The sequence below is a fragment of the Peromyscus maniculatus genome, chromosome 19 (assembly GCF_049852395.1).
Source record: "Peromyscus maniculatus bairdii isolate BWxNUB_F1_BW_parent chromosome 19, HU_Pman_BW_mat_3.1, whole genome shotgun sequence".
Lineage (NCBI taxonomy): Eukaryota > Metazoa > Chordata > Mammalia > Rodentia > Cricetidae > Peromyscus > Peromyscus maniculatus.
The window spans coordinates 36055865-36082336 of NC_134870.1; the positions used below are offsets into that span (position 1 = coordinate 36055865).

The 26472-nt window shown below is 44.8% G+C and overlaps 1 protein-coding gene across 5 annotated transcripts in view; it reads right to left on the minus strand.

Annotated features, from left to right (window-relative positions):
- Nucleotides 1-26472, minus strand: part of Mcc (MCC regulator of Wnt signaling pathway) — a 326031-nt gene that overhangs the window by 142053 nt on the left and 157506 nt on the right. The window contains exon 1 of one of the 5 annotated variants that reach the window (XM_015996434.3): nucleotides 6145-6873. The exons of 3 other annotated variants lie outside the window; for them this stretch is intronic. In XM_015996434.3, coding sequence (XP_015851920.3) covers nucleotides 6145-6351 — 207 coding nt within the window. In that variant the 5' untranslated portion in view covers nucleotides 6352-6873. Of the gene's footprint in view, nucleotides 1-6095; nucleotides 6874-26472 lie in introns of those variants that run through there. One more of the 5 variants, XM_042263723.2, reaches the window with a different exon arrangement.

The following is a 26472-nucleotide window of genomic DNA, read 5'->3' on the forward strand; positions in this document are numbered from 1 at the left end:
GTCAAGAGAGGACAGCCTGGCTTGCCCCCACCAGCCCCCACTAGCAGCATACATCAGCATATCATGTTTCTGACCCTACTTCTCCGACTTCAGGGCTCAGCCTGTCTGCTCTCCTTCTCTGCTCTGCCTTTAGAGGGATAATAGGGGAGTTCCCCATCTCTTTCTCCAGCCAGGGTGGAGACCTGTCGTTGGACTAACAACACTGGATTCACAGACACCTAGAAGGCCTTCCTGATGGGCCCCATCCCTTCTCTGAGGCAGCTCAAAGCTGAACACGGGAGAGACAGGATAAGGGCAGTGAGGAAGAGGATGGTGAGTGCTCTCCAGCGGCCCAGGGATGGCGGCAGAGTCCCTCCCTGACGTGAGCCACACCTGCGTGCACATCGGGACGAACAAGTAAGACCCAAGGGCACAGGGCTGAGGATGGGTGATTTTTCCTTTCCGTGAAGAGGATGCAGATGGCACAATAGAGGGCAATTCACTGGGGCCCATCCTTCTCCACAAAGGAAGAAGGCCTAAACGGCACTTTTCATGGGATAAGGGGCCCCCTTCCACTTACCTCCACTTTCAACCTGGCCGTTTACCCACCGGTCCTAGTGTATTCTCATGGGATGATAATCAAAACAGTGTCTGGAGATGTTCTGACAAGACATGTACATTGGTCAGTGACATAAAGCCTTGCTGGAGCTCAGACTGGCCTCCAACTTGCCTTTTTCCTGCCTCAAAGTCCTAAACGCTGAGATTACAGGCAAGATCTACTATCCCAAACCAGGGTCATGCTTTAGCACACCTCCAAGAACGGCAGTCGTGAAGGCTTCCATCTTAGGAACACAGACCCTCTGATGACTCCGTTGGCAATGAGGAGAAAATGGTAAGTAAGGTGCTATTCACTAAAGCTGGTTTTTCCTGTTCCTGAACATAAGGTTCTATTCTCAGTAGGAAATCTGGGAATTCGGGGGAAGCAGAAATATCACTGATATCTCAAAGCATTTAAAATTCAGTATGTCTTTTGTATGGGTTAAACACACGTACACTGGTTGGGGGGAGAGGGAGGGAGGGAGGAGAGTACACTTCAGGATTCTGCAAGCCAGATGGAATCCTACCTCTAACACTTTAACAATTTGCACTTTATCTGTAAAAAACGGGAATTCTACCATCTTTTCCACTGAGAACAGCAGAGATGATATCTAAAGCATACAACTCAGTCAGACAAGGACATCACTGCTGGGTGGGAGCGGAACGGTCTGGAAGCTGCAGAATGGCTCAGGCTCCGTGTCAGTTTCTAACTGCTGTGGTGCCAATGGCTAGGCCCGAATGCCTTCAAGTAATATGCGCTTATTATCTTACAGCTCTGGGGGGGGGGGGGGTCAGGAGCCTGGAAATGCCTTTTCCCTGGGCTTAAATCGAGGTGCTGGCAGGCGGGGCTCCCATGGGAGGCCCCAAGGAGGAATTTGTTTCCTTATGTCTTCTAGCTTCAGGTGGCTGCCAGCATTCCTCAGTTTGTGACCTCTTCTTGTACTTTCAGGGCCAGCTGCACGCCATCTTCAAGTCCCCACCGTCACATCTCTCTTAGTAGTGACTTTCCTGAGTCCCTCTTACATGGACCCTTTTTATTAAGCCCACCAGGAGAACCCAAGCTCATCTGCCATCTGAAGGTTCTTAACCACATCTGTTGCCACAGACACTCACGTCTGCAGATTAGGCTGTGGACATCTTTGGGAGGACTATCACTCAGTGCAGCAGATGTTCCGACAATTCCATGTGCTTTAGGGACAGGAACGGGGATTTCTTGAAGATGGTCTCTCCGTCTGTCCGCATTCTTACGAAATTAACAGGTCTGCTGTCACAGCCCACTGATAGATTCGTCACTTCTCCCACTGATTTGAAGCCTTTCATATTTAGAAACACCTTTGTGTCTCATCAGGTTGGTGTTGAGTGCATGTGTTCATACACATTTTGTAGATTGTCATGCATTCAAATCATATAGAAACATAGCATGTTTAAAAACACATTTTCTACCTTTAATTTTGCCTCTATTACATTCTTTTTGGTTTATGCTCTTCATGCATACATTATGTACATTTCCATTTATGGGGCCATGCTGTACTCCCAAGTCTGGAATTCAACACAGACCTGTTTTGATGAATGTTATACCGCCAGGAGTTCCTCCTCTATATGTTTCCCTTGTAAAGAATGATGAATCAAAACATGACTTAGGGAACACTTACTATTTTTCATGAAAAGCGTGTTTTGCGGGTAGTCTTGTTTTTTTTCCAGTCATCCATACCTGGGGATCACTGTTTACAGAATGCCACTAACACTGCTGACACAATTACAGAAATAGTACTTAGGTCCAATTATCCTGCCTCCTAAGAATCTGTTCTGCAATCCCAAGCCCACAAAGAACAATAAACATCATCTTTCTGGTTTTCTCAGTGGGGGAAGAACAGCAAAATAGTTATGTTTGACAAATGACTGAGAATGTCTTGAATTTGCCACAGTGATGCAAGAATCCAGTGGGACAACATGGGGCTAATTTATCCAAGGCTTGCACAAGACTTCACGTAAAATGCTTTTGAGAAGTTTACTGTTGAATAAATGATGAGATGTCCAGCACCGACCCATAGAAGAATTGGGGGGGGGGGCTCTACTTATCTGAATTCACCAGTTAACATCATAACCAGGCTAGTAGTAACTCCACTACTCAGCAGAGTAACATTTAACTCTAAGTGCAACCAGGTCATTAAACTAAGTACACCCATCCACACCCATTTTACATGGTGCTGGTACCATAGGCTTTCCCAGTCTGTAGTGTAGACTTAAATACATCCACATATTTGTTGAAGGAGACAGCAAAGGAGGCCAGCACCAAGATGGTGTATAGCTCATTCTTGGCGGGAGGAAGGTAGCAGACCTGAGGAGAGTGTCTCCATCACCTCCTCTTTGCCATGTCTGGCCTTCACAGGGGTACCACAAAGCAAAGCATCCTGGGACTTTCTGAGGCTAGCCCTGAAATCCAAGGGAGATGTATTTCTGGCTTCTTCCAGGTCATGCTGATTGATTGAGAAGATAAAAAAGGACGAGGATGTCAGCTCTGTAAGCTGACATCAAGGAGGATTTTTATGTTTAGGTGCCATGTATATGAGGCACCATGGTTGGCCCCCAACTGAGGAAAAAGGGCACCTCACACACACGGCTGGAAAGAGTTTTGTAACGGACTAACTGAAAAAGTAAAGTTATTTTACTATGAAGTTTTGAAAGTGGAGGAAAACACTCAGGGCAAACCTAAGACCTAGCTATCGTGGAAGAAAATAATTAGGACAGGTCACCGTGGAAAGAAAGGGGTTTCAATCCTGACAGGAAGAAGTTAAACGGAGCTGTATCATCAGTATTAAATGCATCATCTGCGAGTGATAAATATTGGGAACCTGATCGTAACAGAAAGGTGATCTCAGCCAATAGCACCTGGGGGGGGGGCGCTGCAGCCATAGGAAGTTGTACTTGGTCCATGAGAACCATCGAGATGGAGAAGAGCATCTGTGTCAAGAGAGGAGCTGCACCAGAGAATCACCTGTGGCCTCACTGCCTGCCTGGCTCTACAGGGGGAGGGCTCTAACCCGTAACAACGCAGAAGACGAAAAGGTTTCTTCCAACACCAAGACAAATTGGATCAATGCAGAGAAGTGTTCTCCCAAATCTAATGTTCCAGTTCCACTTAAAAGGTGAGAACTCGGGTTCATAGAGCACATTGAGCTAACGCAGGAAGCCCCGTCCCCCATGTCAAACACTCACACCGACATGTGGGACAAAATTCACAGAATTAAAAACAAGCAAAAGTATCGGGGGGGGGGGGGGGCAGCTCAGTGGTACAACATCTGTCTTGTATGTACATGGCACTGAGGTCGAGCCGATCATCCAAAAATAAAAGGTCAACAAATAGAAACCTACTCAGACATATAAACAAAACAACCACTTCTCAGAAACAAATAGAAAATTCAAAGGTATCAGGGTGTACTAGCAAGTACTCCCAGAGCTTCCTAGGGAAAGCCAGAACTGGCAGGGTCCTCCACAGGTGGAGCAAATGGAGGGTTAACACTTCATGTGTTTTTGCATGTCTCCATCAGGGAAACTGGCTCTGACTGTCAGTGCACAACAATGGGTTGGTAGACTTTGTGTGTGTGTGTGGGGGGGGGGCATCGATCATCTACAAGTTAACTGGAATGTAATAGTTGAGGTGAAACATTTCTAAATGAAAAATTAAACAGTTCTAAAATGAAAAGCCCCCTGCATACAGGGGATAGAGTTCCTGACACCTCTGCATGCACGCCTCTAGACACCGACATTAGTGGACCATTACAACCTGGCTTCCAGCTCCACCACAAGCCAAAGACCCAAATGTGCATGAAATCCTACTCCATGGTTCCTCACTGGTGACTTCAGTTAGCTTTTGCTTTTCTCCCAACCTGTGAGTTCTGTTAAGCAAGTTTCTTGAACTGCATAGCTGACACTTTTGATATTTTCATTTTTAAAAAAATTTTGTTGACAATGTGAAAGAAATACTAAAAATGCATTCTGGTTCATCCTTCAAACCTTAATGTTGAGATGTTCTTACACATAAAGCAAGAATTTAATTGTACAAGAAGGCTGATTAAGTTAGGCTTGTTTCATTTATGTCTCAGACACATCTCTCCCCAACCCCCCTTGTTGGGGGAAAATCTTGTTCTGCTAGAGATATAGAGCAAATTTAAAAGTTAGTTTTACAGTTAAGCTAATGGAGATCTGGGGCATTGGGAATGAAGTGGTTTCCTGACAGGCCATCCAAGACCCATCAGAGGGCCCACGCTCACTGCTCTCCAGCTAAAAAGGGGTGACAAACAGCATTGAGGGGGAATGGCAATCCTGTTCTCTTCATCCCCCCTCATTCTCTCCCAGTCCTTGATGGCTGCCACATCTAAGCAAGTGACCTCCGCCTCTCCACTCCCCTCCTCCCCTCCTTAGCTGAAGCCTCCAGTCATCTGCTTTCCTTGCCCAGGACACTTACAAACCAACTGTGGTGAATCGGGTTCAATGTGCAGTTTTGCAAAACAAATAAAGGAAGGACGGGGAGGAAGCTGGGAATAAAGGGCCACTGTCCTCTGCTCGAGCACACAGGCAGCTTAAAGGGAGAACGCTTTTCACTAGTTTCTTTTATAAGAAGAGAAAAAAAAAAAAAGGGTGCCTGGTCCAGGAAGCTGCCTTTTAAATCTTAAGACTAATCAATAGACAGCCGTGGCAGCTCCTACATTCAGGGTTGACATTGAAAGGTTTTCTTCAGCTACCACCAGCTTTTGATCTCTTTTGACAGTAGAATATATAGAACATTAGTCTACAGGCTTACCTTTGTAGTTCCCTTTGGGGTGTGTTTGTTTATTAACCAACACTCACATATGATTGCAGTCTGTACAGAGGGGACCCAGAATCACACAGACTAGCTCCATCTAGCATTGACACTGGATCAGACACACATTGACACTGAGCACACTGGACATCTAAAGGTATGGGCATGCGCTTACCCACTTTAAAAGGCAAAGACCATGTAAGTCCCTGCTTTGTTTACAAAGGAAAGACCCTGTTTATAAGTTTTTGACTTCGCCCACATTCCCAACCCCTCAAATGCTTCTTAATCCCCCTCCCTGCACCCCAGCACTGTGAAGTTAGCAGTTCTCCCCCTTTTATAGTATTTTTTCTAGTTATAGAGAAGAGTCACACTTTTACCCATACAGTGCCATGGAAGAACATGACAGCATATTCTCAAACCCTGATTTTCTCACCCACACCAACTAGGCAGCTCACTGCCAAGTTTAAATACAACTTTAAATTATCCCAATCTAGCAAAATATAATTTGCTGGCTGCTAATAAAATGCATGCAATTTTACCTTTCAGAATATTTAAGCCACCAAGCCAGGAAATCTGTATTGAGAGCCAGTGTTCAGGACCAGAGGCTGGTCTCTGGGACCACCTAAGATCCTTCATGTCAATCCTATCCAGGGCCTCTGAACCCGGAAGAAGAAGATGGGGTGTGGGGTGGAGAGCGAGCCCACTCCCCGACTTGTACCTGAAGGTTCCAGTCTCCCTTGCTCAGCATGGACTGGATGTTAGCTTACCCGAGGAGAGGGCACTGATGTGGTGGCTGAACCATCCAGGGGCGGGTCTCTTCTGCTGCGCTCCAATTCCACTCCTGTTGTGTAGCCTTTTAATGAACTCAGTGACTCAGCGCCAGCCCCTTCCCCCACAGGCCTCCAGTCACTCTTCTCAATCGCCCCGATGCCCATGTGACGGCACACAGTTGTCTCCACCGAGACTAATCCCATATCAATCAGAGCTTTCAGGACAACTGGGACCAGAATGCTCTGTCTCTCATCCACTTTGCTGACCCACCCAGGGACCGCAGAATACTCCCCAAGTGCATACTATTTACAGAGGGCTCCACATACACAGAATCGCCCCACATGGCAATTTCACTTGCAAAGTTTGTGGCTTTAACACAGCAAGTTGGCTACCTAACATTCAACCACCACTCCACCAGGCGCAGTGTGAGCTACCAGGTTGAAACATGGCCGTATTTTACACACATGCCATTAAAAACAGAAGCACCGGAGTGGAGAATTACTACATAGAACAGTCCATGACCAAAGCACAAGATTCAAACATAGCCTGCATTTTAAATGACATGCCAGGATGAGCTTTTAAATACCTAAGGTGTGTAGTCGACTGTTAGAATCCTCTACCACAGATACAAGGGCACAGGAACATGGAAAATTATCTTCAGATTAATATGGCTAAAACATGATATATTTCATAAGAAGACCAAAAACAAACAGAAAAACCCAAATCACTGACATTGGTTCTTAAAGCTGAACTTCGTTAACGATACCTAAACTGACCATTCACAGGCTAACTCCCCCAACTTACCTATCTCTGTTCCTGCAATTTTCATTCCTTTTCTGAAGTATGATGCCTGGTACAAGGGAACACCAGTCTTACCACCCCACCCCTCCTGCCTTCCAGCCCCCACTCTCTCCTAGACAGAGTCTCACTATGTAGCCCTGGCTGTCCTGGAACTTGCTCTGTAGACTAGGTTGGCCCAGAACTCAAAGATCTGCCTGCCTCTGGCTTGGTTAAAGGTGTATGCCACCATGTCCAGCAGGGAACACCAATCTTTATTTGCAGGCTTTCTGAACAAGCAAGAGGGAGATGAAGCCTGATGCCTACAAGAAAATACTGTCAAAGAGATAGTGGGAGTATTCCCAGGGATGCCTGGAGAGACCATATTGAGAATTTGTAAGGATGTTTAATGCCATGGGTAAAAACAAGAAACACATGCATACATATATACATGCATGTATATTGATGCACATACATACACATATATATGTATATACATATCCTTCTTGTATATGTGTGTGTGTATCTTTATATGAGAAGTATTTTTCCAGCACTAAAATATGAAATTTTTAAGCCACTGTGACAGATGAAACCCTCTACACAGAGCTCTCCTTACAAAAATCTCTATTTATTGTTCTCAAGGTTTTAGTTTAGCTCTAAAGCTGTGATATTATTCAACCTCAACCTTTCTCTTACAAATGAATTGATTTTTTAAAATGTGCCCAAACAAAAATTAGCATCTAGACTTAAAATGAGATGCTCACATTATTAGTCAGAGATGAGGGAGATACAGAGAATAACCGAGGAGAAGGCCAGGAAGAGTATTTACACACTGGAAGCACCGGGCCTGCCCGAATCTGGGAGAGAGCAAAGACAATCCATTCTAAAGCTGTTTTGTTGTTGTTGTTGTTGTTGTTTGCCTTACAAGTCTATGTTTAAGAGGACATGAAAATTCCACCTACTTTCTGATCACTGTCCTTCTTGAAGTTGGTCAGTGAAAACAAAAAACAAAACCCCTCCAATTCAGCCAGGCTGTGGTGACACACACCTTTAATCCCAGCATTGGGAGACAGAGCAAGAGAATCTCTTGAGTTTGAGGCCAGCCTGGTCTACAGAGCAAGTTCCAGGCCAGCCATGGCAGGTACACAGAGAAAACTCTTGTCAGGGTGGGGGGCGGGGGTTAGGGACAAGCAGGCAAGCAAGTAAACAAACAACAACAAACCCCCCTCAAATTCAAGGCAAATTAATTTGGCAAATTAACAGGACCATCATGAAAGCTCCATTTCAAATCCAACTGATACATTCAAACATGCAATACGGAGAAGCTACTGAAGCCTTGAAACGAAAAGGGGACCCACCTAGTAACTCCTTCCCACACAGCAGGCTGTCAAAGCAGAGCTGGCTTTACAGCCAAACCCATTGAGGATTCCAGGATCACAGGCTGCCTCTCACTTTCACTGAAGGAGGCAGCGGAACGCCAGCCCCAGTCCACCATGTCTCTCTTTCTCTCTTTCCCCCTCCCTTACCTGTCCTATTCCTCAATGAGACTTCTAATTTTGGAAGACATGAATTCCAGGGTCAGAAACCTTGGAATTGGATCTGCATTTGAATTCAGAGCTACCACTTAGCTGTTATGAGGCCAGGAGAGCAAGTCAGTTTGCCTCTTCACACCCGAACTATTGTACACTCAAATCACAGGTCTGCTACAGGCAATGAAAGAGACGACAGACATGAGGTGTGTAGCCCAGAGCCTGGCTCACCACGAGCAGTGGGCATTTGCTGTTTCATTACCACGAACAGACTCCAACGGTGGTGGAGCGGGCAGGGTCGGGAATCATCTATCCTGGGTTTGGAAAAGAGTGCTAGAGCAGCGTTCTCAATCTGGGGGGGTCATGCCCCTTTTGGGGGTGGAACAACCCTTTCACAGGGGTGGCATATCAGACATCTACATGACAATTCCTAACGGTAGCAAAATTACAGTTAGGGAGTAGCAATGAAGTCATTTTGTGGTTGGGGGTGACCAGAGCATGAGGAACCCTATTAAAGGGTCGCAGCACTAGGAAGGTAGAAAACCAATGCTCTAGAGGACTGGAGAAGGAGAGTGGCTCTCAGGAAATGAAATCATCTCTTTTCATCGTCCGTCCGTGGAGTTATTCAGTGTGTACTGTGAGCACAGCACTACACAAAATGTCTCTCCGCAGGGCTCTCTTGGATAAAGCAGTTTCCTAGGGCACTTAAATATGAGCTCATTCACCAAAAGTCCACTCATCTAACTCTTCAGATACAAATCAACAATGTGAAAGGAGGAGTGTCCACTATGATCCCAGCTAAAGGCAAAGACAAGAGAAACATACGTACAAAACGAACCTTGGCAAACTGACCTTTATCTCATGGGCCACACTCTCCATCTCAGACGCCCGGTCTGAGGGCCTTGAATTTTCAACAGTGCTTACCTGTAACCTCCTTGGGAGGAGAGAATCTACCAAGTGACGTTTGGTCAGCGGCAATATCTGCCTGTCAAAGGCAGCACACACACAAGGATCTCACCTCTCCACTCAGTGCTGTGATTTCTATGTCCTTTCCATTCATGCCTCTAAACGGACCTACTCTCCGTAGGCCAGGGAAGAGATCCGGCCAAAGCCGAGATGCGGTCCAAACAGACAAGCGTGGGGCTTTTCTTTGTGAAAAGAAAAATGTATCACTTTCATTTTTTGATTAAGACACAAGGTCATTGGTTTCGTTTCATTGTTGACATCGACATTACCATACCTAGTTTTTATTTGCCCTCCCTGGCCCCCTTCTCCACACATTTGTGGGTCCCCTTCCTTCCCCTGTGTAGCCTCCTCCTGCTTTTTTGACGTGTTCTTAGGACCTGTCTGCTCCTCTCACAGTCCCATTTCTGCTCCCATGTCCTACACCCCTCAACCACCCACATGGGGGGGGATTGGGTTGGGGGAGACAAATTTAAATCTAGATTTCATGTGACAGGAAACGTGACATTTATCTGAAATTTACTTTGCTTAACCTCTCTAGTGACATCTGGTTTCTTGTGAACGTCGTCATTTCATTCTTTAGCACTGAATATGTGTCTAGGTACCGGATGTACAGGAAAAAAAGACGTGTGAAAGAACACATGGTGTATAGACACGTAGTCAACCATCTAAGTTGGTTCTGTGACCGAGATATTGTAAATAGTACGGCAATAAGCACTGATAGGCAGGCATCTCTGTGGCATGTGATATAGACTCCTTCGGGCGGGTCTATCTGGACTCCATGGTATAGCTCTATTTTTCATTTTCTGAGGAACCTCCATGACCTCTTTCCCTAAATCCTCACCAGCTCTTGTTGTCTGACTTGCGGTTCTACCTGGGGTGAGATGGAAGTCTAAGGTACTGATTTGTAAGAATGCTGAACGCTTCTTCTAATACTTAGAGCAATTTTTACTTCTTCCTTTGAGAACTGCATTCAGTTCACTAGGCCACTTTTTTTTTTATTAGATACACTTTTTTGTATTTACTTTATTTGCAGATACTAGACATTAATTTCCTTGGGATGCAGTTGGCAGAGTCTTTATTACTTTTTAGATTTTTATTTTTAATTATGTGCACGGGTTTATGTCTCTGTGTGGGTCTGCAAGTGCCCGTGGAAGGAGAGTATCAGATCCCCTGGAGCTACAAGTGGTTGCGAAACTCCTGATGTGGGTGCTGGGAATCAAGCTTGAGTCCTCTGGAAGAGCAGCAGCAAATGCTCTTAACTGCCAAGCTACCTCCCCAGGCCCGATTTTCTGTTTCATCACCCCATTTGTCTCTGTTGCCACACAGAGGTATTTAGTTTTATCCTGTTAGAGTCATTTCTAGAAGGTTCTTGCCAATATCTTGAAGTGTTTTTACCTGTGTTTCCCTCTGGGGTCTTCACAGCTCCTGCTGAAGAGACTGATCTTTAACACCACTGTGCCCGGGCTAGTCACTTCCTTGTTGTTATGCCAACCAAGTTGATATCTGAGATAATCAACTAATAAGGAATAAAAGTTATTCAGCTAGCCCTGATGCTCTGGGTCTGCGGGTAACACGTCATGGTAACAGAGTGTGATATGACAAAACCACTAAGCTCATGGTGAGGAAGCAAAGAGAGGAAGAGGAATGAGCCAGAATGGGCACATTCCAAGTGATCCAAAGCCTTCCAATTAGGTATCATCCTTCCCTGGTTTTACCACCTCCCAGGAGTGTCACGGTGGGTATAAGATTTACTGGATGACACTGAAGATCCGAACTCAAGTAGTGGCATATCACAGTCATCAGGTATGATCATTTGTAGGTTGGCTAATTACTACATCAGGTGCTTCTGTTGGCAGAGGCATCTAGCCATTCCCTCCCCAGACTGGAAAGACAGACTTTTCTCTATGAAGTTCCAAAATTGAATGCAGAAGGAAAATCACCCCTTGAGAGCACTGAGAAGTGATTTACAGTTGGCCTTCCTGATGGTTCTCCCTGCTTAGAATGATGACTTTGACTAAAATAAACAAAAGCCTAAACCTTTCTGGACCAGGTTTTTTGAGATGAGATGGGCCTTTGATTTTCTTCTAAATGTGAAATGAATGGAAAAGAATCAAACTTTTGAACCCCAAGAGACAATTTAGACGCTCCAATGTGGAAAGACAGCACCAGGGTTTAGATTCACTAGAAACTGGGACAAAGGGGGATAAACAGAAAAGTCATGGAGGAGACAAATATCTCTGTTCATTAAAAAAATAGCTCTTACCTGAGGAATTACAAAGATTCCCTCTGCACCACCCAAAGGCAAATTAGATTTCCTAGTGCCTCCAATAAACTACAAAGCACCCCTATAAATAACAGTGTACCATACTCTTCAGGGGCCCAACACTGACATCATGCATCCTGGGACCATTCTGTCAAGGGTTAATAAGCAAGATAATGCCATACAGTGGTCTATGGCTGATCCTACATTACTTCAAAGAGTGGGTGGGCAGAGATGGCCTTTTAAATGACCTTCCCGAAATACCATCTTCCACAACTAGGGTTTTAATAGAAGCTGTATATCAAATAGTAGAAGCTCACACTCTGTGTCAGGTGTCTGGGTTCTCCTGACAGCTCCTCGTAGTCCCAGATTGACACGCTAAGTAATTCATTAATTCACACATGCAAACTTCATTCTGATCTTTAAGAGTACTTGACATGTTTACCTAAAAGTTATAAAAAGCAGACTTATTAAAATTCCTCCAAAGAAGTAAGACTTCAAATAGAATTTTCATTCCCCAAAATGGTATTGTCCCGAATAAATAGACCTCTAGCTGCCCCCATTAGTCATGCAGTGCCTACAAAAAGCTAAACACAAGTCTCTGTCTAGTTCAGCTCGTTGAACTGTGCAACTTCACTGGGTTTCTCTAAACAGAGGCGGAAAAACGCAACGGAAACCGGTAAACCACAGACCAGACCAGAATATACACGCTCCATGGTGGACCTGTCTCGATTTCCTCTAAGTTTGGGGCACATGACTATCGTTATAGCTGCAATCATTGTTTTGTAGCAGCATGATATAAAATTTTCTTCCGAGAAAGTATTTTATGTTAAGTCGTCGGGTTAAAAAGGAAGCTGTGGTTGTGGATGGTTGGTTGTTTCATTCAAGGAAGGCACTCAGTACGAAACAGGGAAGCACTTATTTTCTAACTTTCGACGGCAGCGTCTGGTGTCACCCGGCCTAGTGACACAATTCTTCCATGCTTATTTCGAAAGGGAATCTACTTTCTGTGATTTCACATTCGGGTTCGGGTCTGGGTCTCATCACATTCAACATAAATATCCAGTCTAGGCAAAAACAGCATGGGTGGTTGACAACACTTATGAAATTTATAAATGGCATGTCTAGAGTGTTATATTGCTGGTCCTCTTAAAAATGGTGCCCCTGCTGATAACCATCTCTTGTCTGAGAAGCGAAGAGTTCTAAGATAGAGTCTATGCCTGCTGTCTTAGTTAGGGTTTCTATTGCTGTGAAGAGATACCATGGCCAATGCAGCTTTTATAAGGAAAACATTTAATTCTGGTGGCGGCTTACAATTTCAGAGGTGCAGTCTATTATCGTCATGGTGGGACATGGTGGCATGCAGGCAGACATGGTAGGCAGCTGAGAGTTCTACATCTAGACCAGCAGGCAGCTAGAGGAGAGAGTGACATGGGACCGGGCTTGAGCTTCTGAAACCTCAAAGCCCGCCCCCAGTGACACACTTCCCCCAACAAGGCCACACCCACTCTAACAAAGCCACGCCCCCTAATAGTGCCACCACTCCCCTTGGGGGCCATTTTCTTTCAAACCACCACACCTGCCTTCAAGGACACGTGGTTGAGCACTGACTTTCTTTATTCTAGTCACTCACAATTTGATCCAAGCCATTGCCTTTGTCTCCTGTAGCACACACTTCTGAGGGATAAACCAGGTGAGGACATGGTAACAAGGCTGTTGCAGAAAAGATGAAGCTGTAAATCCGAAACAGGTAACAGGCCTGTTTTCTTTTCTTTTCTTTTTTTTTATTTTTCCTCCAAGTAAATGATTCATGAAGAATTAGGACACTGGGCTGGAACAGTGGTTCGGTGGTTAAGAGCACAGGCTGCTCTTCCAAAGGACCTGGGTTCAATTCCCAGCACCTACATGGCAATTCAAGTCTGTAACTGTAGTCCCAGGGGATCTGATACCCTCTTCTGGCCTCCGGGGGCACTACATGGTGCATAGACATATATACAGGTAAAACACCCATCACATAAAATAATAAAATAATAGCTTACAAGGCATGTCCCTATAGTTTCTTGTAAGTCTTCCTCTTCTACAACTTCTCTCTTAAATATTTATTCAGTGTTTCATATTAGCTTGGTGTTCTATTATAATAGGGGACAGTCTTTTTAAATGCACATGAGGTTTTTATTTTAAACTTCTACTTTAGATGAAATATAAAGACATAAAGGCTAACAACCACTTGCCCGAACACACACATAAAATGAATGCACGGCCCAAAGAACCAGTGAGTGAGTGTGTGCTCACAGAACATCCAAGAAGTGGCTATTCATCCCTGATTTCATGTGGCTGGGATTCAGCAAGGAGTTTGAAGTCATCACCTGGGATAGTGGCGAGAGATTTGGAAGGAGAGTTTGCTAAGGTGCAAAGAAAGAGCATGTCTAGGGTAAACACGAGCCTAGGTACATAGCAAACAGAAAGGTCTGCTTGAGGGATCATAGGGAAAACAAGAAATCAAGACTGATGTCTCCAGAGAAGCTCTCTAATGAAGGGGGGGATGATCATCAGTAAAGGACCAAATAGCACCTTAAAATAGTGCAGTACAGACGATGAGATATGGATCTGTCAGCTTTGATACAATCTCCGAGGACAGAGATCTACCCTAACAAGGCACCCCACACACACACAGTCCAGAGGCATTCTCTGGGGGGTCAACTCCTGCAACTTGTCCTCTGACCTCCACAGGTGCAAAGTGGCATGAGCACACACACACACACATACACACACATACACACACACACACACAAAATGAATGAATGAATGAATGAATGAATGAATGAATGAATAAGTAAATAAACATATATCAAAGAAACAAACACACCATACAGCCCCTATTGTAGAAGTACAGAAAACAAGAATAGTTTTATGTGGCACATACCCCAAAATAGAAATTGTAATATATACTGAACCTGAACACTCACATACAAAAATGTCCCATCCCAAACTCCTCCCAAAGTTCATGGCTTCCCTATGAGAATGTCTCTCAGTTGCTATCCTAGTCCAGGTGAAGCCAGACATGCCACACATTTGCAGCTGAAATGTTGCATTTAAACAATAAAGGCATATTTGGTAACTAGCGTCCCAGTAGATTCTCAATAATAACACAGTAGATACAGTTACACTGTTAGGGAAATTATGTGTCTTACCAGGTTATGGATTGATAATGCAGAACCACTGTAGCCTGAAAGGCAAAACAAACAACAGAAAACCAATTCCCCTTTCCCTACCCAGCAGCGTGATCCACAGTTCTGAACATGGACATTTGTTGCTGACAACCACCATCAAACAAAGCTTTACGACCTGGCTCCAGTCCAGATAAAGCCACAGAAAGCGCTGCAGAACATTCTTGGAAAGTATTCAAGTGCCACATGCAGTCTGATCTCCTAAAACCTCTCCACTTCACACTGCACCACACACTGCAGACAGCTTGGCTGTAACACTAACAGTCTTGGTTGTTTTACACACACACACACACACACACACACACACACACACCACTACAGCTGCCTTCTTTTTACAATGCCAGTGTCCAAATGCAAGCCTGCGTTCCACTTCCTACAGCATTGCTGTAGTTTTATTCTTCCAACTCCCAACTTCCTCCAAAGAGAAGAGAGCGCTCTTTCTGTTGGCCACTCCCAGCCCTAAGGCAAGCCATGCCACAGTGAGCACAGCACAGGACAAGGACTAGCTTCTACCCACAATGGGACAGGAAAGCAAATGTGTACATTCTGAAGTGCACGGTCATCGGAGTCCCCTCCGATAACCAGCAAAGAAAACAGAAGGAAAACGGAAGAAACTTTAAAACAAAACAAATGGTGTATTATTTAACTCTTCAGTCGACCCTTCTTCCTGCTCCTACTGCTCTGTCCCACTCAATTCTAATCCTTCTGCTCCTTTTATGTACTTTTATAGTTTCATTCTTTTAACACCCCCCTACACACACACACACACACACACACATACACATACATACACACACACACACACACACACACACACACACACACACTTCTTTATGTGGAGCGTTCATGTTTCCTTTTAAAGTGTTTAAAAGTTTTAAAGTGGGTTTTCTGTTTTAAAGATCCATTATTCTGCAAAGCTTATTTTCCCAGCAGAATGGTCAGTGACCTGTATTTTAGGATGAGCTGACCAAGACCCTTTTCTACACAATTATACAAAGCAGAATCGCTGCTGTGATGTACTGTCCTTGTCCCTCTTCCCTGGCATCTATGTACCTTATGCCTGCCTGGCATCCCCCAGGAAACCAACCAGAAGCCTCCAGGAGGTAAGTCTGATAAATTAACTATGTGTAACCACAAGGTGTTCAGGCACTAAGCCGAACATGAGCACGGTCCTAAGAGTCAAGGGGCCAAAGAGGCATGGGAAGAAGGGGGTAGATGACAAATCCTGAGGAGCAGACACTGTGTTGAATGCAAGGTATGACGACGGTTCATGCTACTCATGGCTTTCAGCGAGTGCTCACAACCACCGTGATGGCTGAGGCTGTCGACAGCAGCGTCTACAAAAAGACTGGGTCAAGAAAAGAGAACGGGGCTGATGAGAGAGCTGAGCGCTTGTCGCCCCATGACCTGAGTTTAACCCTGGAACCCACATAAAGACGGATGGAGAAAACCAACTGCTGAAGGTTGTCCTCTGACCTCCACATCCACATGTGTGCATGGCAAACAGTGCGTACACGGGAACAATATAAATATGGGCTGCAGCAATGGCTCAGTGGCTAAGAGCACTGATTGCTCTTCCAGAGGACCCGAGTTCAATTCCCAGCACCCACATGACAGCTCACAACTGTCTGTAACTCCAGTTCTCGGGGATCTGGCATCCTCATACAGATAAACATGCAGGCAAAACACCAAATGCACATAAAATAAAAATAAATCAATTATAGAAAAAGTAAAAATAAATAAACGTATTTAGAGAAGAGAGAATAGTAACACAGCCTGAAGACCACTTGGACTCTCGATGCTGGAAAGCAGACGGCAGCGACATTGGAGAGGCGCCCACGGCTTTTAACAATGTGTCAAAGCAAAGAAAGAGAACGGGAGTTCAAGATCTCAAGGTCCTCTCTGTACCGGCAGGGAGGGTGGAAGTGTAACTCTTCCGGGCTCTGAAGCTGCTCGCTCAAAGGTCAGTTTCTTATTCCTGGCACGCGCGGTCTTTCACAAGCACTCACAGTAGACCATCAACTTTCCTTTATCACCCCTGTCACTCAGGACGCTCTAACTCACTTAACAAAAGCGACTTTGTCAGGAAGAGGACACATTGGCTAATCCCCAAGTCCTCTGAGGGCTAAAGAATCTCCCTGTAGGGTGCAACCGTTTTATTTTTCTCTCAGCTTCCTGAGTCCTCTCTCATCCCTCAGGCCAAAAACACAACTCAAGGGACCCAACACAGCACAAGGGACCCAATCAGAGCCCGAGTCACTATGCGTAGGACTTGTGTTTTGTACAGTTGTGTTGTCTTTCCTGTGCCCTCCTGCCTCCCGAGCCCCTATTCCAGACTTGAGATGCATGGCTATGCACGATGTTGTGAGTGCATAAAAACCCAGAGCTCTGGCTGCAGCCCTGAAAACCACCCTGGACTGCAGCCAGGGTATGGTGTGACCTCACTGGGCTCACTCCCTCAGGCCTGCTTCAAAGCTCACCAAGAATGGCAGTGTTGAGGGCAGGGCAGCGCTCAGCTACCGGCCAGGAGAGATGCAGTTTCAGTCGAGATAACATGGTCCTCAAATTTGTAGTATTTTCCAGCTGGCCCCTTTATAGGGAAGGCTTGCCAACCCTTGCCCTCTCTATACCTTGTTGTTTTGTTTTTCCTACCTCTGAAACTCCTCCTATCTAGGCTCTTGTTATTAAGCTATTCCCTCAAAGTGTTACCTGGAGTTCTCTAGGAGTCTGTCAGTCATCTCCCTCAATTACATATTCTCCTTCTCTCCAAGATGGCTCCCACGGGCACTAATCCTCCTCCAATAGTGACTTATGGTGTAGTTATCTGTAAGTCTTCCTGGGTTCTCCAAAAGACTGGGGTCCTTGAGGACAGGGTCCACATCTTTTTTTTTTCTCCAAGAGAACAAGACTTTATTGATTTTTACAGAGTTAATGTGGCAACCCTAAAATGCCAACTAAATATTAGGATTAAAAATTTTGACTTTTTAACGTTAGGATTAAAAGTTGATGCTGGGGGTTGGGGAGATGGCTCAGCATAATGGGACCCTGGTTCAATCCCCAGCACCCACATCTGGATGATCTGATGCCTTCATCTGGATTCTGCATGCTCATGCCGCAGACATACACATAAAATAAATTAAAAAGTGTAACTCTGACTGAGACTGACCACTCAGAATCAGTTCTCAGGCGTTCTCACTCAAACTCCAAGGAGCCTGGAGTTCCCACTGTAGCTGGAACTTGCATTGGCTATTCCCCATCTAATGGACGGACAGTAAGTGGACACTTAGTCTAGAACAGGAATTCAAGACTTAAGGGACAGAAGTCTGTGAATGGTGCTCACAGGGGCAGGGCCCACATCTTATTACAGCAGGAGGCTGGTGCAGGATCAGGTGAGCAGTAACCATTCAGAAAATGTCAATCAGATAGGGTTATTCACAAGGCATTTTAAAGGAGAATACATTCAAAGGCTGTAGAAGCTCAAGGTTCCTTGGGGAAAACCTACCATTTGAGCCATTACGTTTCCATTCTATTTTGTTTTGTTGAGAGGTCTATAAGCATCATGGGTAAAAATGCAGAAAGCGTGATCAGGGAATTGCTCAAGGTGAGGGATACAAGTCTGTCTTGTTGTGGGTTATTATCAAAGTGCCAATTCTCAGAGCTCAATTACTCCAGCTATAAACTTAGGTTATAAGTTAGTACCTGTGACTTAAAAGGGCAGGTGTGATACCAGGAATATGTGTAACATGTCTACTACCCAGCCAAGAAATTGCAATGCTCACTAAGTAGGACCTGTTATTTTTATGGACAAGTCATCCTGCTGTAAAACATTGTTTGTTTTTGGCTCTTTGGGGGGGGAGTACCACCCAGTTCCCAAATAAATCACACATGGAAGCTTATTCTTAATTATAAATGCCTAGCTTTCGCTTGGTTTGTTTCTTGCCAGCTTTCTTAAATTTAAATTATCCCATCTACCTTTTGCCTCTGGGCTTTTCTTGTTCTCTTCTGTAAATCTTACTCCTACCCGTGGCTGGCTATGTAGCTGGGGGGCTGGCCCCTGGAGTCCTCCTCTACTGTGGGATGTCTTTCCGTACACTGTGAATATGTGTTGCTCTGACTGGTTGATAAATAAAGCTTCATTGGCCTATAGCAAGGCAGTTTAGAGGCAGGTGGGAAATCCAGGCAGAAGGCAGAGTGAGAGAGACGCCAGCCTGCTGCCTAAGGAACAGTATGCCAGCAGACCGGTAAGCCATGGAACACGTTGCAAAACTTAGATTAATAGAAATGGGTTAATTTAAGTTATAAGAGCTAGCTAGCAAGAAGTCTGCCATATGCCAAGCAATTGGTAATTAATATAAGCCTCTGAGTAATTATTTTATAAGCGGCTGTGGGACCACGGGCCAGGCGGGACTGTAGCGTGAATCTTAAAAGGTCTTATTAATAGAAACAAACCTGGAGCCAGGTATTGGGGTGAATACTGAAAGATCAGAGAAACAGAACAGGCCACAGCTAACCTCACCTTGCCAATTTCTCGGCTGCTCTCGTTTCCTCAAACTAGAAGTCTCTGTGTCCTCATCTGAATGGATCTCAGTTGAACTGCTGCTAAAAGCTTAACAAGACTCTAGTTCCTGGTCCTCACGCTTTATATACCTTTCTGCTTCCTGCAATCACTTCCTGAGATTAAAGGCATGTGTCACCATACCTGGCTGTTTCCAGTGTGGCTTTGAACTCACAGAGATCCAGACAGATCTCTGCCTCCTGAATGCTAGGGTTAAAGGCGTGTGTGCCACCATTTTCTGGTCTCTATATCTATCTATGGCTGTTCTGTTCTCTGACCCCCAGATAAGTTTATTAGGATGCACAATATATTGGGGACCCAATATCACCACACGGGACCAGAGAAAACTTTCCAACTAATTTCCAGCTACACTCCTCCTTCCTCTCTCATTCCTTGATCTTTCCTTCTAAATTTATTCTCTCTGCCTGCCAGCCCTGTCTATCCTATCTCCTGCCTCGCTATTGGCCATTCAGATCTTTATTAGACCAATCAGGTGTTTTAGACAGGCACAGTAACACAACTTCACAGAGTTAAACAAATGCAACATAAACAAAAGTAACACACCTCAAAATAAGATTCTATAACAGTAAAAGGCCCTTGAGATATACGATCACATGGCTGAGTTAGCCCTACCAATGGTACAGCACCACAATTTAGCTTTTATAGCCAGGGCCCAGGCTCAGGTGGGAGTTTCTTATTTTCAATTATAGTAATAAGTAGCCATTAAAAGTAAAACCCCAGATCCAGCTATAGTGATATATGCATCTATAATCCCAGCCCTGGGGAGGCTGGGCAGGATCATGAGTTCAAGGCCAACCTAGAATATATAGTGAGACCTTGTCTGAAGAACCAAACTGAAATCTCAAAATCTAGAGGAAGAAACAGACCTTCCCCAACACATACACACATACACACACACACACACACACACACACACACACAGCAGGGGGGTACACTTCCTCAGTTTAAAAATATTACTGCCAATGAGACCAAACCAGCCAAACGTTTGCTCGGCCTAGATGATCTCAAGTCACAGGCAGTGAATGAACAGTGGCCAAGGGAAGGAGAATCATGGTTCATTGAGGATGTGGACCCTACGAGCCTTCCCATGCTTCCATGGATGCTCCTCACCCATGCAGGGATAGATAGCATTGACTAACTTAGTGGTTCATTAAAAAAAAAAAAAAGACATGAAGTTGTGAGCAGATGTACGGGAGAAGTCGGGGGTAGAGATGAAGTCAGAGATGATATTTAACTGTATGCATGTATAAAATTCTCAGTGCATTAGCGTTGGCCCTAAAGCATCCAAAAGTGTGCGTGGGGGGGGGGGTCCTGTAAGTTCTTTTCTCAATGAAATTGACCACTGTGTGTGTACGTGTGTGTGTACATGATCTACACCACATATCTTGGAATTTAACCACAATTTTAGTGAAAGACATTTTGGTAACCAAACCACAATATATTAAAGCCATTCCTCGGACCACATTGTTAGAATGTATTTTTCTTGCACTATTTAAGACCTCAACTTTCTTTAAGGTGGAGGTTATCACACTGAGAAGAGACAGCCATTCTACATGGCAACACACAAAAAGGGAATAAGTGCATTTACACACACACACACACACACACACACACACACACACACACAACTCATCAGTGGGATAAAATATCGGAAGGGTCTGGAAGTCACAGAGAGGGCAGTCTTAGTTAGGGGATGAACTCTGACCCCCACCTGTGTCCCTAAATTATGATCTGGCTGTGTCTCTATGATGGAGGCCTCAGCTGTTATTTATCTTTTTTTTTTTTGGGGGGGGGGTTCAGTCTCACTTGTATATCCCTGGCTGGCCTAGAACTTGCTATATACACCAAGGTGGCTTCAAACTCACAAAGATTCCCCTGCCTTGGCCTCCTCAGTTCCGGGATTTAAAGGCATGCGCCACCAAACTCTGCTTATCATTTTGACAGGGAAGGGAGAGAGCTTGAGCACAGACTGCAGACCACTGATCACAGAACTGCTATCCTGTCCTGTCTCCAGGAGAGACTGAGTCAGAAAGGATGAGTCCCGCGTGTGTGGAGCATGCCTATGGCTCCTCTCCTTGTCCAACTCAACACATCCTGGGAGGCCAGAGAAGGGGAAAGAAAAGATGGCGTAAAACAGAATCTTCCCACATTTTCTGCAACTTAATCTGCTCCATGCTGACCACACACTGCAGCAGATTAATTTAGAAAGGAGTGGCAAGGACTGACTTAGCATCTGGCTCCTCAGAAGAAAACCTGGGGAGGGGGGGGGGAGGGATGGGGAGGGACGGGACACGACAGCGACAGCGTGTCTCTGCAGCAAACTCCTAATCATCCTAAGTGATACTGGCTCGGAAACATTTTGTCAATGACAAACAACTCCAATTGCACGCCGCCGCCGGAGGGGCGGAGCCACCACCTGACTTACTCATTTTATTCTTTAGTGTCTTAAATGTTTTTTATCTTCCTGAGATTGTCTAGTGTTTGTGTCACTGAGGTGAAAGGTTGGGGGCGGGGCTGAGCAGTGTTTCGGGAGCAGGGCGGAATGTCAGTCAAGGGCAAAGGGCATGGTGTGATCCGCTGAGTGCCTCTGCTTTCTCCTGATTACTGACATTGTATCCACTCTGCCGGGAGGGCAGAAGGTGGGGCTGAGTGATTAGTTAAGTGCATGTGCGTTCAGCTCTCCCTTTCTAGAGGCCAATGCCGAGGCAGAAAGGAACTCGCTAACACCAACGTGGGTGCCCTCCCACCATTGCTCGTCTAAAGACTAAGCACCCAAATAAATTAGCAAACTACCCCTCCACACACATTATACAATGGGATTACCACAGGGTCCTTTCAGAAGATGAATGTTCTCTCCGACAATTCATTTGTTCACAAACCTTTAAGTTGCATAGCATATGTTCGGCAATCTCTTTTGTGTACACTAAAATACACTCAAGACATGGGGGGAAAGCATCACTTTTAGGTTTTTTTTTTTTTTTTTACTTTTTACTGCTTAAGAAATGCAAAATTTCAAGTATTAACTGTTCTTTACAATGGAAATGGGGAGGATTGTAAGAGCAGCATGTGAATGACCTACGAGGTTTACTACAGAAACTTTCAACACATTGCAGATAATTCTGATCCAAGTTTTTATTTCTTGATGGGAGTAAGGGTAGAGAGTCTGAAAAGAAAAGCTTACAAAACCTCCAAGCACAGTCAGCCAATACTTTTCGACTGACCCCTGTCCCTGGAAGATAGTTCCAGATTGCTGGCAACAACCTACTGGCTGTCCATCCCAGTAAGGATGTTGTAAGGAGTTGATGTGTTCATTGGTTTTATCCGGTTTGGTTGTTGAGATGTTGGGGTGCCTGGGACATCACTGAACACAGTTGTTGCCAAGTAAGCTTGGGAGCTATTGTTGGGGAGGTGCCTGGCTGTCTGTGTACACAGGAAGGTAAGAGGAAGCCGTCTTTGGCAGCAGGCAGAACGCTTTCCTTGGGGCCCCTGACTGCTGTTCACACTCCCAATAGTAACTCATTAGCCCTAACAATCCTCAGTTCACAGTCAACGGCCAACTGCTCTATCTACTCACAAGTGTAGAAAGGATTCTAAGCAGTTGTTTTCACTTGTCAAGGAAGGCCAGATGTATTGCAGTGGTCTAACACTTGCTTAGCCACAAGTAAGCCCTTGGTTTTATCCACAGCACTGCAGAAAAAAATTATTTGAAGAAATATGAGGATAAAAACAGTACCTTGTAGATCACACTGCATTTTATCAATAAGAAAATATTTGCTTCTAATTATAGTTTAAAATTTTTAATAGTGAGTCCCAGTTGAAGTTGATTGTAATGAATCTCCTGCTCATTCTCTTTGTGCATGGCAGAAAAATTCCACTAAATGAAGGTGGTTTTTTGGGGGGTGGGTAAGGATTGGGATTGTTTGGTTTGGGTTCCCAAAGATCACAGATTATAATAAGGTGCAACTTGAAGGCCTCAACCAGAAATTCCCAGTTAGGGACCCCTATGAGGGGGGCACTGAGCCCTTTCCATCAGCCTGGTGTGCCTTCCGGGGAAATTCCTATGGATGCTTTTCCTATCCCAGCATGCTCTGTAAGCATTAGGTGCAAATTCATGTGGCCCTTCGCATGCCCTGGGCCAGGGAATCAAAAAGCAGCCCCTGAACCAAAAATAAGAAAAAGCAAAAAAATAAAAAAGCCCTTCTCAACATTTCATTCCCCTTGGGGACTCTAAACTTAGCAAGTTAAGACATCCAGCAGAGAAACAGACACACATTATTAACCAGGACCGCAGCATAAATACTTGGGGTCTGTATTTAGTCAGGTTTCCTTACAACAACATGATATTCTCTTCTCTGACTCAGGCAAGAACACTGGAGTGGCAGTGTGATTCAGAGATGCATCTGCCAAGAAGAATTAATTAACTAACAGGGAAGCTAATAAAAGGGAAACCGTTTTAAGTTGAGGCCAATCTTGGAGTAAGAGGCAGGGCCCTAGAACGCTATGAACATCACAGGTGACTCTTGACTTCAGAGTACAGAGTTGCACGAGCCTAGGCTGCTATCAGTACAAACTTCTGCTGCTTCAGTCTTTCCTTCCAGAAGCTGTTAAAGGTAAGAAATAGACATTGGGGAAGTTGGTACGTAAAGCAGTTCTAGCTGCCTAAATCTGAATATAGCCCAGACTACAGCACCTGCAGTGATTCTCACCATTTTCCTAGCATATTTGTTCCTGTCTGCAATTTATTTTAAATAGTAACTCACCAAAGGAGGTTGTTATAAAGTACATATTTTAAGCACATATATATTCGAGGCAAAGAGCCAGAGCAGTGTGGTTCTCAACCTTCCTAATGCTGCGACCCTTTAATACAGTTCCTCATGTTGTGATGACTCCAGCCATAAAATTACTTCATTGCTACTTCATAACTGTAATTTCTCTACTGTTATGGATCATAATATAAATATCTTATATGCAAAATATATGATAGGCAACCCCTGTGTAAAGGGTCATTGGACCCCTAAAGGGGTCATGGGTCACCGGTTGAGAACCTCTAAAGAATACAGAACCCACCCCTTTCCTTTGAGCTGTAAGGTATGATAGTCATATCACAAACCATGCATGGTCTGTTCTTATATACACATTGAGTTATGCATTAGGTGCTTTGGTTTTTTTGTTTTGTTTTGTTTTCTTGAAGTTGTTATAGCACCATTTATACAAAAGGTGGTCGGCTGCTCCCATGCGGCAGCTTCTTAATCAGAAAGTCTTGTGCAGGCTCTGTGTCTGGACTTTCTGTTATGTTTCATGGATCTATTTGTCTGCCTTATCCCTAAAACCTCAATGTTTGGAGGATTTTTATAACTAGTCTGGGATCCCCCGAGTACATTCATCTTCTCCTATCTTTACTTTGGAAATGTTCAGACCTTAGCACTTCTACATGGGTTTTTGAATCAGCTAGTCAGTCTCTACAGAAATGGGATAGAGATGAACCGGGAGAGTTCACATTACAACACGATCGAGTCTCTGGTCTTAGGGAGATGGAGAAGGGAAGGCTCCCAGCCCGTATCATGGAACCGTGACTGCAGTCAGGAAACTGGTTGGGTGGAGGGTAAAGAAAGATGTATTGTTCTCTCACAGATTTCTTTCCATCACCTGGTTTAAGATTGCCATCTCACCAACAAATAAGCACTTCCTTTTCAGTACATCAGCTTGAAAGGGGGGCACTTCCCTCAAGCATTCGGACACTTCCTTGATGCCTCCTGACACCTAAAATGTTCCCCATGTGAATCCTGACACTCCGCCAGTAACACTCACTCCTGAGAACACACTACACTGGGCACTTTTCCAAGTCTCTTTCCAACAGTGGCCGGAACACTGCTCACCGAAAGTCTTAAAACAGGCGCTGTCCTTTCAGTGACACAGAGAATGCAAAGTATGTCTCCTTACTGGGCTCTGAAATGCATGGGCCAAAACCTGAAGGTGCCTGTTTTCCTTGAGGCAACTGTCCTTATCTTTACACATCTTCTACTGGTAGCAAAAACCACTGTTATTTTTTTTTTAACTGAATTGCAGGAGGATCAGAAGCCGCTTAAGACTCCCAGGCTCAGTCAACAGTGTGTTTTCTTCTGTGTAAATTCCAAATGCAGCATCATTAATCCAAACAATAGCTCTTCAAATGGCAGGGATGCCAGAGGAACCTCAAATGAAAGGTCAAAGAGGACTTTCCTAAAGTCCAAATGGATGCTACTAACTTCAACTCTTTTATAAATACAACAAGCTGCTCCAAGCTCACACTCCCCTTCACAGAGAAAAACCCAGCCAGGGAATATAGGAAAAGGTTTGGCCTGAAAACCGAACAAAGAGTTGTACAGCCCTTTGTTTGAAATACTCAGGTTGGTTGAGGAGATGTAGGACTGCTGGCCATGCTCCTGCCTCAGACACACTCTATGGAAATTAAAGAAGTTGAAGGGTGGGACAATTACTGAGAGACCCGTATGACACTTGATGGATCCCCTTAAGCTTACTTGAAGTAAACCGCTGGAGTGGCTGCTTCCAGATCCAAGACAGTAGTATCACGAAGCTGACTGGACTCCGGTGTGCCAGGCAATCACGTGTGAAACGATGCTAACAAAGTTTCTACAGCCCTGTCACTGAGGTATTTTGAATGCCATCAGTCTAAAGACCTCAAACGCAGTCTGCCCAATCACCTTTAAGAGTGGCAGCGTGCGTGCTTCTCCCAGCTCATTCTTAGTGATCTCTCCTCGGATCTCCTCGCTTACCTCCAGGCATTCATCAAGTACCACTGGAACCTGGACGATCTCCCAGATCTAAACACACATCTTCAGCTACTGCTACTGCAAAAGGCACTTTGTGCGATTTACCCCGGGGAGACATCCCCCGCTGGATCAGCTGCCATAACTGCGGAGAAGATGGAACACTGAGCCGGGGAACCTACCCCAGGCACCTCCCCTGTGCCTGCTCCGTTGATATGTTCA